This window comes from Notothenia coriiceps, unplaced genomic scaffold (genome assembly GCF_000735185.1).
Source record: "Notothenia coriiceps isolate Sejong01 unplaced genomic scaffold, NC01 NC01_scaffold00036553, whole genome shotgun sequence".
Lineage (NCBI taxonomy): Eukaryota > Metazoa > Chordata > Actinopteri > Perciformes > Nototheniidae > Notothenia > Notothenia coriiceps.
In genome coordinates, this window is record NW_011369254.1 from 170496 (window position 1) to 185338 (window position 14843).

General features: G+C 38.3%; 1 protein-coding gene across 1 annotated transcript in view; it reads right to left on the minus strand.

The window, feature by feature from the left end:
- ush2a (Usher syndrome 2A (autosomal recessive, mild)) overlaps positions 1-14843 on the minus strand; it is a 166447-nt gene that overhangs the window by 105241 nt on the left and 46363 nt on the right. Inside the window, exons 26-29 of the mRNA XM_010792799.1 lie at positions 12967-13142; positions 12326-12473; positions 7599-7705; positions 7229-7352 (exon numbers count right to left, since the gene is read on the minus strand). Coding sequence (XP_010791101.1) covers positions 7229-7352; positions 7599-7705; positions 12326-12473; positions 12967-13142 — 555 coding nt within the window. The remainder of the gene's footprint in view (positions 1-7228; positions 7353-7598; positions 7706-12325; positions 12474-12966; positions 13143-14843) is intronic.

The following is a 14843-nucleotide window of genomic DNA, read 5'->3' on the forward strand; positions in this document are numbered from 1 at the left end:
CACACACTCGCACAGAATTCTTCTAACGTGCTGTCTTGTCATGTTGCTATGGATCAGAGATTGGATCTTAATCCACTTCTAGATCCACATAGCGACACAGAGCATGCGATTTTACGTTTGCGTTTCCTCATCTCTGTCTGTCTCTGAAGAGAACAGAAGTGTGGGAAGATCTGAGGAGTTGAATGGAGGCAGTCCAGGGTTCATCAGAAGCCGGTGTTTGCAAAATAATTAGCGTGTGAATTCACTTAACATAAAGAGAAGTCAAACAGTTACACGGTAAACTCAAGATGAATACAAATTATCCATGTAGCTCGCAGCTTGCACACTATTTTGAATGAAAAATATCTGTTCCATGTTGTCCAATTGTTACATGTTAATCGAATGGTGTTACGCTAGTTGTTATAAAGCAAAACATGGTTAGAGAAATAAGCAGTGTCCCAGTCCTAGTAGCAATTACGTGTGTCAGAGTCTGATTTATTTTGGACTGGACAAAAGAATTACCGGCACACATGATGCAAGCATGCACTCTTTGAAAAACAAAAAAATCCAGTCCGGATGTGGCTTGAGAAAAACTATTTTAGTTTTGCCATAATCATCTTATATTAGTATGTGGCTCACAAGGTATCACAGGTTTGCCATTTCCATCTCAGGGCAGGATATAAGTGATTTAGAAGATTAACTGGGCATACTATACATGTGACAGAATGACAGGAAAGAATCATTGCACTTTCCTTGCAGAATCCAAGGCTGAAAAGCCCCTTGGATCTAAAAGGAATGTAAAAGTGGCTTCTTATAATGGTCCCATTTGGGCAGTACACTATGCATTGATTACCAAAAGTGCACAAAATAAATAGCTTTACCTCAGTTAATGAATTCTAAACAAGTCTACATGGAAATACATGTGCAATAATTGTGGTGGTAGTATGTGGCTAAGACAAGACCAAGAAGTTGTTTACATTGAACTTGCAGTCTGTGCATCAAGCAGGCATCCGTCATTTACATTCATGACCTTGTCACCACAGAGATGAGTGAAGTCATGACAGATACCTGACATTACATTACCCCCTTTAACCTTCTCTATGTCCCACTCTCCTGATTTCTCATTCCTTCCTTTCTTCCTTCCCTACGCTTTTAACCTTCCTCCCTTTTTTTCTTGACCTTTCCATTCCATCTTTCCCCACCTAATGCTTCATCTGAATATGTTTTTCTCTCCTTGCATCTTCAATTTTCTTTTGACCTCTTTCACTCCCAACTGTGCTCCTTCTCACATATCCTACTTTACTATTTTTCGTCTTAACAGTGTTGTAAACAGTTATCCATTGTTAAAAAGACAGCAGATGACATCAAAGTGAGCTTTTTATTGTGACGCAAACATAGGGAGGTACAGATTCTATCACACACAAACACACTCGCAACCAATTCTGTACACAAGGAAAAAGGCCCTTACGGCGCACACTCAAAGTATCTGACAAGAGAGAAACAGCATACTGCTTCATCAGCACAGAGGTTCATACACATGTATACAACGCAAAACAACTGAGGCATTCTGATATAACTTTATATAAAGATACTTGTCATGACACAGTGGTTTTGATTAAACATATTGTTAACAGTTAAATCTGCATTCACATTCATCACAGTCCCTTCCTGTAAGGCCAAACATCATTGTACTACTTTTAATATCCAATATCAATTAACAGGAATTAAAATGAGCTATATCAGTAAAGCATAACAAAAATGAAAGTGCATGCGAGACTCTTCAGGTATATAGGAGTATATCATTATATGTAGGTGTATAAAAAAAGGTAAATATATTTTGGGCAAATTTATATTTTTCTACACCCCTATGGTGCAACATCCTGAACTTTACTGGATGATGTTATTTTTTCACTATCTTAACATGGACCCGGAGCTCAAGTTTCCTCATGTCATGTGATGTTTGTAAATAATTATTCAAGATATCCAATCCAAGTCTTGCAGTGGCCAAAAAGCAGTAATGGTGTAAAATATTGTTGAAAAGTTGCTTTGACCCTATTTGCAATGGCAGATCGCAAGTACTTCCTGTATTGATCTTTGCTTTACAAATAATCGAGCATATCATTATATGTTTTCTTATTATAAAAGGCCAAGAGATGCATGCAAGGTCAGATGAATCAACTGTTGGTGTTTGCCTATAATGCAGAGCCTGTGTTTGTGAGATGTGCAATAAGGTAACATATGCCTGGCCGTGGTGTTTGGTCCAAATGCACAGCATCTAAGTGACACTGCTCGTGCTCAGCATTACTTCCTTCAGGTTTCCCCACAGGACTTGTGCTACTTCACACTGACAACCACTTTGGAGCCATCACCAGACAAACCTGAGCACACATCCTGACAGGTGTCTCTGTTACATATACAGAGTACATGCAAGCACACAAGCACATGCACAGTTCAACACACAGACACAAAACAGCAGCATGCACTTGTTCACCTGAGAGTGCACAACAACGCCTAACAGAAACACAAACGCTGCTAAATATAACAGTACATTTTTACACAGCAGGCCTTCACTCCTCACAAGTACAACACGTGTGAATGCGATGGACAACCAAATCATTTTATTATATTTAAATCGTATGTACTATATAGGATTAGTTCTAGCAAAATGTCACCTAATGGTCATGCCCAAAGCAGTGAATTCGACCACTTTTGTTGTCTCGTGGGGGGTTTGGTAAACAATCAACAATTGATAATAGGACCATCCTCTGGAAAGTATATATGTCTCATTACATTCTGAAATATTTGTTATGCAAATGGAAACACAATTTGGCCAAGATGAGAATATATGCTCATTGGCAAAGTGTTGAGATCAACTGACCAAACAACAGCCCAGACCTAAGGCCTCACAAATACACTTGCAGAAACATATTATTTAAATATATTTTTATTTTATTAAATTCACTTGGGATGAGTTTACTGGACAAGGCTCTATGTGATCTACAGAATGTAATATCAAATCAGCTCTACTTCACATCCGACCAGAACATGAAGAGCATGAAGGAGAGATGTTTTCAGAGACCTTTGTCCATAAACATTACTTGTGTTGTTTCACAGGAAGTTTATTTCATGAGCAATATATTACTCAATGTACTGTAAAGAACATTTTATGTCCTACAAGTACATAAAACCAATTATTCTCACACCATCAACTCTGGAGTTGTTAAGTGAGAGCATTTTATTGTTTGAATTGAGTCTTTTGTAAATTAAAATCATTTTATTGTCAGTTTATTGTTCATAATGAAGGTACTGTTCCCCTCTCTGTGTGATTTAAAGAGAATTACTTTCATATGTAAAACTAACAAGTGGCAATAATCATCCATTTACAGTTTTAAGTATAGTGTTATTTATAAGGGAGTATTGTTTCTTGTGTTATGGTATTGTTTCTCCTCTCTCTGTCTCGGTAAACAGTGGAGGTTGTGTGCAATCATCTACACAACATAACCTGAATAACTCCAGTCATGTTAGCTCTGCGCTGGCATTAATCAGAGCCTGGCGTATTAATGAGAGCGCGGCAGCAAGCTAATTACACCCATAGATTCTGCGGCAGCCCATTAAATATACAAATGACAGAATTAAAGAGCCCAGCCTCTTCTGATTAATCTTTAAATGGGGAAAAACTAATGATGTCTGTGCAAACTTTCCCTTCACACATTTCTCCCCCTCTCCTTTCAACGTCAACGCCTGGCAATCAATCATATTAATTAAGGAAAAATAATTTGTATCATTTAACATTTCCCTCTTTCCTGCTCAGTTGCTGCAGTGGTGCAGCAGCAGCAATATACTGTATTCGGCATGTCTGGAAATTATCCAAGTCTATTTGTTCCTGCATTCATTTATTTATTTATTTTTTCTAAACTATGTTTGTGATGTTTCATCACTCTTCATTTACTGTGGGTTGTAGAAATACATCTGGATTAGTGAAAATATGAGCAGGCCATCATCCTCTTTGCAATCAGCCCATTTCAGGCTCAAACACTGAAGAATTATAAATGAGGAGATAGGATTTTATAATCTGTTTAGAACCGTATCCTTAATTCAAAGATGAACAAGGAGAGCAGGAAGTCACATTGTAGCGCTTTGAGACTGAAGCATTACAGATAAGATGAATGGACTAACATGCATTTATGGAAACAAGCACTTACAGGGTATTCATATCATAGCATGATCGCATATTATTAGAATCCTGTTTTTATCTAAAGTAAGATTCAGTGTGGTAAATATTGACCCCAAGTACCCTAAATTGATTCAGCATTAGGAAGCATCGTTTATCACAAGTGAGCAGACATTATTATGGAATCATTATGGAAACATCCACTTCTATCACAACAACTGCATATGGAAAGCAACCTATTTGGCCAAAACTATTTAAGTAAAGTGGCTATAAATAACAGGTGAAAGGGTAAATATCATGTGATTTTACATGGTAATCAATCTTGATTCTAAATAAGATTTAACACAAAGAATATTGCCCTTTCTGAAAAATGTACCCTTAATACACATCTGTACGATAAAGACTGTAGTAACATCCTGTACGTTTGGAAACAACAAACTATTTATATTCCAAGAATGGAGCGGAATATTAATGGGAAAATTATGAAAGAACATTGATGGAGAAAATATGAAAGAATATTGATAGAAACGTTATGATCTACTGTTACCTATGGAAAGCCCTTTGTGATATTTTGATGCATTACAACCGAGGATGAAAAACAAGCAAACTCATCAGTAAAGAAAGGTTTTCGCAAGACTAAACTGAACGAAAAAGACTATCCAAAGATTTGACTTTTAAAGAATTTCTCCAGTTGTCATTGTCGGAGTTACTGGGTTTCCATAAGACATCAACGATTGACGAGTCTCTCCTCTGTGATCAATTGACTCTCGAGGGGGCATTACACTGCATTACATTCATAATCCAATTTGGCTTTGATTTGTTCGCTGTTCCATGCGCTTCGATGGGAATAATTGTCTGTAGATGATGCTATTAGTATTGATGGTTGTAAAAGGGCGATGGTTTGAGGACTGCCGACACATTCATGGTCCAGAATAGATCCGGTCTGAAAGTGATTGTCTGATCCATTACCCTTTATGAAGGAGGAGAGCGGAGGAGATGAGAGGCACCCCTCACGGGCAAAATCATCTATTTACTGGCAGTTTTCAGATATGTTTATTTACCTTTGCGCTAAAGGGGCATGGGTGAAATAAAATAGTCATATTTGGTTGATTTTTGATAAAAACACAGCGGTCAGAAAAAGAGCAATGAACAGGAACTGGGAGCCATGAACAAAGATGAAGAATGGAAGTAAAGCTGGTGGGATTTCTTAACTCATAACCACATTTCATTAGGACAACAGTTAATAGAATAACACATACATCAAAAAGGTAAAGTCATTTTGGAATTCTATGCTATAAATAGCTTGTGATCTTAAAGGTCCCATGTCATGCTTTTCCGGTTATTACCCGTCCCCTTGTGTGTTATGTAGCTTTTTCTGCATGTAAAAGGTCTGCAGAGTCACAAACCCTAAAAGTACACCCTGTAGCGAGTAAAACTCTAACACAGAAAAAAAAGAAAAGGAACGCCTCGTTGGGGATTTCTCTTCTTCCATTGTTTTCTTCCTGGGTACAGTGATGTGCCCATACCCAAATGGACCCATTGGTCCAATCCGTGGAGCTCCTCACACACACAACTCTTTTAGCGGCGAAAATGTGATGCGCTGGGGGGGTGCTAGTGGAGCCTCGCAGTGCGGCGAAACTGTGACACGCTTACACTGTAGGTGCGCCGCGTTTGGGGGTGCGGGGGGGATAGGGGTGATAGTGGAGTCTCGCAGATGGGGCTGCTGCAGACCCCTCAGCACCCCTCCCCCACTTCCCGCGTCCATTCGCAATCTCTCGCAGCAAGCAGCAAGCAGGAAACCACACCAGTAAGCCAGCTCACACTGTCAGCTCCTCGCAGCAGCGAGCCAGTGGGCGAGCTAACCAATCAGAGCACACTGGACTCACAGGGAGGGGGGGGGGCAGGAGCTCCAATAAGGCGTTTAAGGCAGAGAGTGAAATTGAGTGAATACACATACTATACAGAGATGCTGTATGAGGAAACCAATGTGAGTTTGGAAAATTGCATAATGTAAATCTATTCTAGTAGACCTCAACAATGGAATTATGATCAGTAGAAATGGCCATGACCATGACATGGGACCTTTAATATAGAGCAACATTTTAATAGATTACATGTTCTATCTCTTAGGGTGGCTACCAATTCAAACACACTCATTTCATTCTTTCTCAATTTCTGTGCGACCTTCAAAAGCCCTTTACAAAAAGAGAATTTTCTACTTACCACTATGATGCAGTAAAAAAAATACAAGCTATCTGTGTGCAGGGAAGCTCAAAGACCGCTCAAATATCCCACTCAGAGATCCTATGGCTCTCTTTAGTATTAAGACACTGACAATCTGTTATGGCTGAAAACTTCTAATATTTAAAATGTGAAACCAACAGTTCCCAACTTTGCCAGTGGCAAACATACTGTGTTTGAGTATTTTAGTTAGAAACAAAATGATGTGACAAAACAATGTGAGAGCTTTGTTGACTCACTTTCACATAAGGATAACAGATGCAAGTTTTATCTTGGAAATGTAAACGATTGCAACGATTCAGAAATATGGCTTGTCCACAAATAAATTCAAGTTTTAACATGGCTTGGAAAAGTTTTATCTGAGGATTACATTTAAATATATACTGTAGATAAAGAAAGATAAAACTGGTGTTAAAAGGTTTCTGCAGGACAGTGAAGAAATCTCAAGTGGCGTCAAAGAGCTTTGCCCACTCAAATCCCACTGATTAGTATCAGCAGTCATTAATTATGAGCGTCAGACTGGCTGATGTTCTGAGATGAAGCAGAACATGTTTGGCTGTGCAGCTCAACCCTCTAATGATGCTGGTAAACAGAAAGATAATTGTCCTTTAAGATGACTGGGGAAGTCATTCTCAAGAAGCGTCACTAGAAGACTGAGAGACTGCGGTAAGATCACCGAACACAAAAACATACCAGCAAACAGGTCTGGGTTTGTAAGCATGTGAACATACTCACTTTACTTTACTCACATGTACAGTATAAATCCATGCAGACAGACACGTCGTCCGTTTTTTGATACACACATTGATTTGCATGTACCCAGATATACTCTCTTACCTGTGAAGTCAGTGTTGGCAGGAAGGGTGTCGCTGGGAAACTGGTAGAAACTGTTTCCAGAGAATCTGGTTCCTCTGACAACAGGACCCCGTGGGTCAGAGAGAGAGACATCTATCCTCTCCACCTGTAAACAAATAAATGGTATACAATAATATTAATATACAGCAACAATACTCAAATCCTTACTTAAGGATTATATAATAGTAATCATGAACTTGTTATTTTGTTTTATTTTTGTTCCACACCAGCTTACTACATTAATTACAATGTATACTAAATCGTCCAAGTGCAGGTCCATATTTCAATTTAAAAGTACTAAAAAACACAATGTCAATAAGCCTATACTGTGTTCGAAAAGTATCTTACAGACCTGATACAGTGGGTGTGGTCCATTGAGTTGGGATGGGGGGTCCCAGTCTATCTGAATGGTGGTATCATTGACTGGATGTAAGTGAGGTGGAGGCAGTCCTGTTGGAGCTGATGAGACACAAGGTAGTTAAGAAATGTAAGTAATAACTTTAACAAAAGGGTTTTCTTTGTTAAATATCCACCTTAAATGTGAGCACATACTGTAGAAACACAATCCACAACTCTTAACCTACTCTAAGGCATTTTCTGATCTTGATATTATTTTTCTTTCATTAGAAAAATGTCTTTAGCTCATTTATCTCACACCTACTGCATGTCTAGACTGCACAGTCCAATTTTCATTTACCGGAGGGTCAATTTAATTTCCTTCTTTCACTTTAGATGTTAAATTAAATGTCCCTCTGAAACATACTGGGCGCCACTTGAGCCGTAGCTTCAACATACGTATCATAAATAAATCAACCGGAGACTGGCGGATATGAAGAGAGGAGATATATATATGAAGGGAGAGAGAAACATAGCAGGTGATGGACTGGTGTAGAGATGGGAAAGATGTGCGTGCATTAAGTGTCATTCCGTCGTTGTGCTTCTGTGTGTATGTGTGAGTGTGTTTCAGTAATGGTCTAAATGGTCTGTGGTAGGAGTAAATTAGCTTTCAGTGACACACATGCGGACCGTCTTAGTGTGAGTTCTAATAGAGCTCTTAAAAGGGAAGTGGACAGCTTGTCTTAGGCGGCTCATCTTGGCACATCAAACCATAAATTACTGCCAATCGATAGCTTACCAGTCTATTGAAATTGAGCTATGGTGACATTCAGAACATTGAAGGTGCCACACGCACACACATGCATTCACACGCACATTTTGGTAAAGTGGTGTACTTCTATGATCAGAATCAGAATAAGGTTGCCAAGTAGGTTATTCACTTACTAGGAATTTGCCTTGGTGTTTGGTGCGTACTTTAAAGATATTGAGATGAAGCATTTCATGGCTTGAATCTCTTTCTGTAGCAGACCTTTATCTGAGTCCTTGTAGTATGTTCACATGAGGCAACATAAGTATTTCCTGGGCTTCTGATTGAAACCCAGGGGCAAACTGGATAACGCTCTGCTGGTTTTAAGTTTTGATCAGACTGGGCTGACCTCCTGGAATAACCCTGGGAGACGTCGGACTGTGAGACTGCTATGTTACTGTTGGTCTTTTAACTGCTATTGTCACCTTTGAAGGCACTAACAATCAGTTAACAGAGAGTAGGTCTACTATACTGTATACGTGGGGGTTAGGCGATGATTCTTGATCTCTTCTCTTCAGAGTTGACTCCAGTTATTGTAAAATGTTGGTGAAGTTTATGAGAATAATTTCACATTAACAGCAAAAACTACATGTATGTGATCAGTGAACATTTAAAAGTGAAAGTGACATTGGAGTAATGCGACCACATTGTAAAAATAAGCCAAGAAAACGTAAATGTCTTTAGGTAAGTTTTAAGTGACAGTAGTTTGTTTGCATCGGTTTGTTTTTGCAGTGTTTCATTTATGCAGCGCTTTTAGTCCACGCTGCGCATGTTTCGTCAAGTTGGTGAAGATTTTTCTTGTTTGTGTTTCCCAATTCATGTTTTTTTATTTGCTATTATTTTTAAACTGCAGAGCATTTCTTGTTGTGATAATGTTTTGGGCCGTTGTAAAGCATTTGCACCTGTTGGCCAGTAAAAATAACCCTTTTAAAACAGATTTATACAAAAGTGGCAAAAATATATAAAAAAATATTATTGTATTTCAAATAATCTCTTCGGTGCTAACAGCCGCTGAAGTATTGTTGAGTGCAACAAAGTAACATTATTGGGGATACCGGTTGAGTTTATTAGAAGCAATAGCGTCATCAAAAACCAGCATTCTATCACCATATTTAAACAGACTCCAAAGGACAGTGTGTGTATGTTTGTCCGTGTGCATTGTGTCATACCAGACAGCTTTCCTTGTTGATCGATGAGATTCTAATGTGCTGTCCCCTATTCTTAGGGTGTCATGTATTCATTTATTGCATCTGCTTGTTAATTCACTGAAATGTACTTAACACTATGACACATTGAGTTGACGAAAGCCACTTGCCTCATCATGCGTGTGCTGAAACGCACACATGTACAGCCACACACAAGGTTAGCAGTCCACCAGAAAGGTTAATTTTAGCTGCCGACATGGTAATGAAGCAGCTAAATCATGGGCCAGCTCCCAGGAGCAATTGTGCATGTGTGTGTGTTTTCTGTTTTTACAGCGACTGATGTGTCTTAACAGGCTCTTAGCGTACAGTTACACCACGCACACAAGCACACCACTTATTGACATCGCGATCCCTTGCCATGCATATTTCTCCCCTCAAGAAGGGCCTCAGGCCAATTATGCGTAAATCAATAAAGTTCCTGTTCTGTTGAGTGGTGTTACAGTGGGAGTGTGTATGTGTGTATGTCTCTCTGTGTGTATGTCTTGTAGAACAAGTCTTTATGGATGTAGGATACATAAAACATCACCATCAGCCCCTGATTAGCCACTCACTTTACGTCTTGATCGATAACTTTTCGGAAAGACACACACATTGAAACAATTGCAAATGCATCCACACACATGGAGCGCAAGTGCATTCCTTGTGTCGTTACGTCTGTCTCAGTGTGCGCGCTAATGCTCAGTCATGTGCTTTGGTGTAACTCCAGTGGTTTCGCAGATGCTGTCTGCTCACTTACAGCAGATGGTAGCTGGATCTAATGGCCCAGCCTTATGTGGCGTAGATTTATCAGTGCATCAGTACCACGCTCAAGTACACCCTGCCAGGAGTACCACTTAATGTGAGGATCATTTCCTGTTTCATTCAGGAGATGTTCATTTCGAGACCAAATGTAACATTTTAGACAAATCAAGCAGAAGTTTTCAGTTTTTCTGTAGATTTCTACAAAAAATGTGGGCTTAAGATGTCAAAAATGTATTTTGGATAAAACCTAAGAAAATACTTTTAAACATATTTATTCATAATACATGTAGCTCTGTGAGTCTTACATCAACAGTATAGATTGAAGTGAGGTTTTACTCGGACTAAGATTTGTTTGGTTTTCTCTCTGCAAGGTTTTTCCCCAAAATTTAAATCGAATGAAATACTGTATACAGTATAACATGTTATAGTTTGAACAGACTGAAGGATAATCAAACAGATGGAGGCAAACACAGAAGTACATAAAACATAAATCCTGCAGCCACAGCTTTGTCAGAATGAAAGCATAAAATATATAAATAGATATTTTCTAAGAAAAAGTGATATGAGGCGTGGAGCTGCAACAGAAGCTCAACACCCAATGGAGTAGCACATGCTATGCAAATTGTTTAGAGATGATAAAAAAAATCTGCCAAACGGCATATGCCCTTATCATTTCTTATAGTTGAAACAAGGGACATCTTTGGCGTTGGATGAAACAAAATGGTGGGAACAGATGTGGCTGTTAAAAATACATTCAAAAAGTCAACTGGGTACAATAAGCCATATTGTATTGTACTGTATTACAGTCATGAGAAGTCTTTGGAATCACTTGAAATAAACATTGTCGCTGTGTCAACAGATGCAGCCATTAAAAATACATTAAAAAAGTCCACAGATTACAATATAAAGTATCATTCATCACAATAAACACAAGAATTGTTAGAAATGAAAATATTCGCTATGTCAACAGATGTAGCTGTTATGAGTACGTTCAAAAGCTCAAATCCCTGAGCAAGTATTTATAGATGAAAGGTTTGGGTATATTTTCAAAACCACTCAGCGCATCCATTGTCTATTTACCAAAAGGGATAAACAAAACAAAACAGAAAAAGACATAAAATGAGCAGCAAGAGCAGAGAGAGTTCATGAGTGAACAGATGGAAATGAATGTTGGGAGTCAGGTGTGCGTGTGCGTGTGCGTGTGTGTGTGTGTGTGTGTGTGTGTGTGTGTGTGTGTGTGTGTGTGTGTGTGATATGTGTATTTCAGAGTGATTCATGTTTCCCTGCTGCAATGTGCTATTTTGTGTTTAAGTGAAAGCGCCAGGTAGAGATGGAATTGAAGCATAGATGAAGAGAAAGTGTGTGACAGAGCAACAGACTGTCAGAGAGATACTGACGGATAAAGAGATTGAATACAAATCCTTTAACTGTGTGTGTGTCTATGTCATCCTGCACTGATCAATTAGTACTCATCTCAGTCCCATAGATTTTTGCCCGAGTTATTAAACACAGCCAATTCATTACCATTCCATAATGGTTATACATCTCAAAGAGAGATTGTATGTGTGTTTCTGTAACTCTGTGTGTGTTTGATTCATGGCCAGCAGGAAGTGTGTGCTACGCCACATTTTTCTCCTTGTAATTAACAGTAAATTGTTTTTACTGCCGCGTGCCATGAATATCCCCTCCGGTTAACACAACCATTGCTGTCTCCACTCAAGTACCCAATGACTGACTGTGTGCTTTTGGATACGTGTGTACATATGTCAGAGGCTTGTGTTGCAGTAGTTATAAAGAGAATAACCCCGCAAGTATTTTATTTTACTAAGCAGCTATTACATGTATCTCTCTGCAAAAACAATCAGCATCAGCATTTCCATGTTTTCAAATGTAGTTTTTATAAAGCTGATTACTGTTGCGAGGCCATTTGTACTTTTGTTTCTGTTTGTCTGCATTCATGTGTGTTTGTGTGCACGTATTCTTGTTTACCTGCTGGTAAGGTCAGTCCTGTGCTTGGCAGACTGGAAATGCAACCTGTCTTTGTGCAGAGTGTTACTGTGAAGTTGTACACATGGTAAGGCTTCAGTCCTTTCACCACATAAACAGGTGGTGACGATGGGCCCACCCTGTGTAAGACCTGAAAAAGTGCGAGAAAGAGGGGGAAAAAGTAGCAAGAAACAGGATTTATACACAATGACCTCAGTACTTAACTCTGTACACACACACTTTGACGTGTTAACCGACCTGACCACCCATACACTACAGCTGCACTATTAATTGTGTAATAACTGTGACCATCAGAAAACCATGATGATTAAACATAATCTTATAAAATACCAGTCATTTCATTTTAAGAGTGCCTGACAAATCAAATCACATTTCATTAAATTGTATGGCCAGTTAAAAGTGTTTGGGTTGATTACATATTTATTCATACTGTGGTTCCAAAACTTTATTGCAAACCGCAGGTAATAACATTTTCAAGAAAAGCATGATGCGACATCAGTTGTACTGGGGATGAGTAAATCCAACATCATTTGTCAAAAATCAAACAAACTGTAAAGCTTTTACCTTGACTTGACTTTGTCCTGATCATATTGTGAAAGGGATAGTGTGTGTTTGCGTCTTACCTGACTAATAACTGGAGGAGCATAGGGATTGTTGGTCTGTTCTGTGAGTAAGTTGACCCGATATTCGGTGACCTGTCCGCGGGCAATGACCCCTCGACCCTCAGCAGAGCTCCACACAACTTTGAGGCTGCTGGAGGACAGGGAGGTCACATCTGGAGGAGCAATCCACTCTGGGACTGGAAAACAACATGTGTATGAAAAGTAAACATCACACAATATATTTAGCCATTTATTAATGATACACTTTTCATCAACTAATCACATATTGTCATATTGTGAATGACAAATCATTTCAGGTATTACAACTCTTCTAAACATTTAAACAAAACCTGCAATTATTAAACGGGTCATGATGTATTGATTGTATTGATGCATTGATGAGAATCAATCAATTGAGAAATGTCACTAGAATTTGAGAGGATGTCCCTGTCTATTTGAACAGTGAATGGTTGAACCTAACTAGAAAAAATTGCAATCTTTACTTATGACTTACATTAGAGTATGAGGACTGGTATTGTGGAGGGCACACGCATGTATATATATATTTAAATCTTGTTTTTCTGTGGATTTACGGTACAATAACAAATCAGTCAGAAAACCATTGAAATACAGGACTGGACCTACTTTCTCATTAGTGATCTACCCATCTATTTAAAAGAGTATACCACCTCCCCAAGGGACCACAACACCAATTGATATGATTAAAATTAATTCTTGAAGAATATGCATTTTCTTTTAGATTATGAGAGCCTGAGACTAAAACCTTACAAGTAGTTAATCTCTTAGATTTAAAGAAGTGTTAGATACATTTTTCTTTGTATGCCATCTACTACTATTTAATATGAACCTTTGACAGTGAGCTAAATAAAAATAAAATACTAATTTATACACAGAGACATAAGTAAGAAATTGAGACTTCTTGGATATTATGTGGATTTAATGGATTTAAATATTTCATAATTCTACGGTAGTGAAAGCCACCATTACATGACAGATTAGAGAGAAGGGATTCTTTTATTCCTCTGTTGATGGCATCTAGCTGTGAAATATGCTGTGAAATGTGATTCATGGCAGACATAACCACAGTCACATTCTTCCTCCCTAACTCAGCGCACGCACGTGCACAAACACTGACACACTCTCCACATATAAAATGGTGTTATCATATGCTTGTTATCCAGACACATAGCTTAGAGTGATGTTGGAGGCAATCGTTTAGTCCTAATGAGCCATATCATCTATTTGAAATTCAAATACCTTAATGAGTTTCCCCTCCCCACAAGCAGTTTTTATTTCCTCCCTCCTTCCTCTCTCCTTCCTCTCTCTACATTCTTTTTGACAAATGCCTGTTTTTTTATTTAAAACAATTATTTTTTCATTAGATCCATCAGTACACATTTTGACCAGAACACCATTTGATTACATTACTCAGAGCTCTGATTTAACTAATCATTTTAATGTTTTTTGCCCTTAATTTGTGCTGTATTTTATGCTTGAGGAAATGTCAACACCACATAATTGATAAATCAGTTTATATAAAATATTTTATTCTAAGCAAAGAAGCAGTCAAATGTAATATTCAGATAAGAAAAACAAATTTTTATCCTGCTACTTTCTTACAGGTTTACTCTCTGGCCTGCCTGCCTACCTGCTGCTGAGTAAAACACTGTGCAATGGTACAACCATTTCAACATCAAAGTAACAATATTCTCCCCTGTCAAGCATCACTCTGGGGACATCGACTAAATGCATGTTGGAATAACTTAAGCATCCTTCTTTTCAATATTAAATAATACATTTGCTGTTGTAAATATACTGTTTAATATATTTAAAAACAGCTATTATTGAAAGAAAGAAGGTAAACATCAACATAACAG